The sequence below is a fragment of the Trichechus manatus genome, unplaced genomic scaffold, assembly GCF_000243295.1.
Source record: "Trichechus manatus latirostris isolate Lorelei unplaced genomic scaffold, TriManLat1.0 scaffold00120, whole genome shotgun sequence".
NCBI lineage: Eukaryota > Metazoa > Chordata > Mammalia > Sirenia > Trichechidae > Trichechus > Trichechus manatus.
In genome coordinates, this window is record NW_004444056.1 from 3,953,284 (window position 1) to 3,955,176 (window position 1,893).

Below are 1,893 nucleotides of genomic sequence, written 5' to 3' on the forward strand. Positions count from 1 at the left end.
GGCTGCAGGCTGGGCACTGTGTTAAATGCTTTCAAATGATTACCTCTAATCTTTACAAAACTCTTGTGAAGTAGGTGCTACTAGTGCCATTTTATTGAAGGAATTGAGGTCCAGAGTAATCTGCTACACGGCTAGGAAGTAGAAAAGACAGCATTTGAAGCCAGGCCCAACTAATTCCAAAGCCTGTATTTTTTGCTAAATTCCAGTAACTCAGCATTTATTCATTACTGCATGCTAGGATTTGTGCTAAAGACTTTACCTCCACATCGTATTTCTTACACCAACTCTATGAGGCAGACATTATTATCCTCATTTAACACTGTTGGTAACTGAGGTTCAGATAGTTCAGTAATTGAAAATGTCTCCCAGTAGGCCCTCTTCATCTAGTCACTAACCTTTGGATAACTGATCCTACACTGTTACCTTTGCCTCCAGCTGAGGTTTTTCCATCATGTCTACTTTAGTAATCTCTTAAGAGTCCTTGAAAACATGTTGCTAGAGTCCACAAATACTTTGTCCTGCTATTTTTTCCAGAGTTTTTAAGAAGCTAGGGTTTCATAGAGCTGTAATCATGATGTAAAATTGCAGCCAAATTTGTATAAGAAGATTCTTATCTTGTAGAATTGTTAAAATCATAGAAAAAGTAGGAACTTGATCTCTTGCCCTCTCTAGTCCTTAGAGCTGGAACATTCTAGGTTTTGTGTGTCTCATCAGTCCTCTTCCCACACCTGCAGGGTCACTGATAACATACTTGCCATGGCTCGCCCATCCACCGAGCTCATTGAAAAGTACCACATCATCGAGCAGTTCCAAAGGTAAATGCTCTCATTAGTCACACACTGTAGTAAAGGAACTAATGTGTGTTTTCTTTCATTGCTTTTGACTTCAAATGAAAAAGTGTTTTCACTTTAATAATAGGCAGTGAAAAGTTTATCTGAAATGAGAAGTTAATGTTTTGAGAGTAATTAGTAATTTTTTTTTTTTTTTAATTCTAGCTCCCAGTATGACTTTTTTTTTTTTGTCTTTAAGCTGTGGCATAAAAACAGTAATTAACCTTCAGCGTCCTGGTGAGCATGCTAGCTGTGGGAACCCTCTGGAACAAGAAAGTGGTTTCACTTACCTTCCTGAAGCTTTCATGGAGGCCGGCAGTAAGTTCCTTCCCAGTGCTCCTCTTCATGAATTATCAAGGACAGCACTTAGAGACTCCTTTCTGCTCTGCTTTTAGGTTAAAAAAGGTGATGGAAATACGAGCTTATTGCACAGTAGTAGGGCTCATAAAAAATGAAATGAGCTAACTTTGACTGTAAATAATGCTACTCTTTTTTGGTATTGCTGTTGAAAGTACAGGATTTATTTTTTCCAGTGAGAGGGATATGGGAAGAGACACTGTACTAATAGTGGTTAACACATTTAATTAATGCCTCTAGTGTGTCAGATGCCATTATCTCATTTAAAGTTTAAAGCAGTTGTGTAACACAGTTATTTCTATTGTACGAGTTAAACTGACTTGCCCAAGATGACACAGCTTAAAGTTGGCAGTCAGGATTGGAACTTAGGACTTATTGTATACTTACTGCTGCAAAGTTCTGCCACTCTAGGGACATTCAGTGTGATTCTTTATATGAGAAACCCAGAGGCTTCTCCATTCACAGGAGCTTTCCACTGGAATCCATTGAACACATGACATTCCAAGCCAGCTTGGAAATGATAAACCTATGCAATTTGGGAATTTAAAGAAGTTTGTGTATAGCTCTTTTTTTTTTTTTTTCTTCTTTTTAGTCTAGTTGGAAAGTCTAGCCATTCATCAGTCATTTAGATATGTTTCCATGCTAAGATTTTTCCTCTTTTTTTCCTCCACAGATGAGTAATTTTAGTGTGGATCATTAACTTTAT

General features: G+C 37.6%; 1 protein-coding gene across 1 annotated transcript in view; it reads left to right on the forward strand.

Moving 5' to 3' along the window:
- The first annotated feature begins 571 nt into the window (after positions 1-571).
- Positions 572-1,893, forward strand: part of PTPDC1 (protein tyrosine phosphatase domain containing 1) — a 38,054-nt gene continuing 36,732 nt past the window's right edge. Inside the window, exons 1-3 of the mRNA XM_023738651.1 lie at positions 572-576; positions 735-815; positions 1,030-1,217. Coding sequence (XP_023594419.1) covers positions 572-576; positions 735-815; positions 1,030-1,217 — 274 coding nt within the window. The remainder of the gene's footprint in view (positions 577-734; positions 816-1,029; positions 1,218-1,893) is intronic.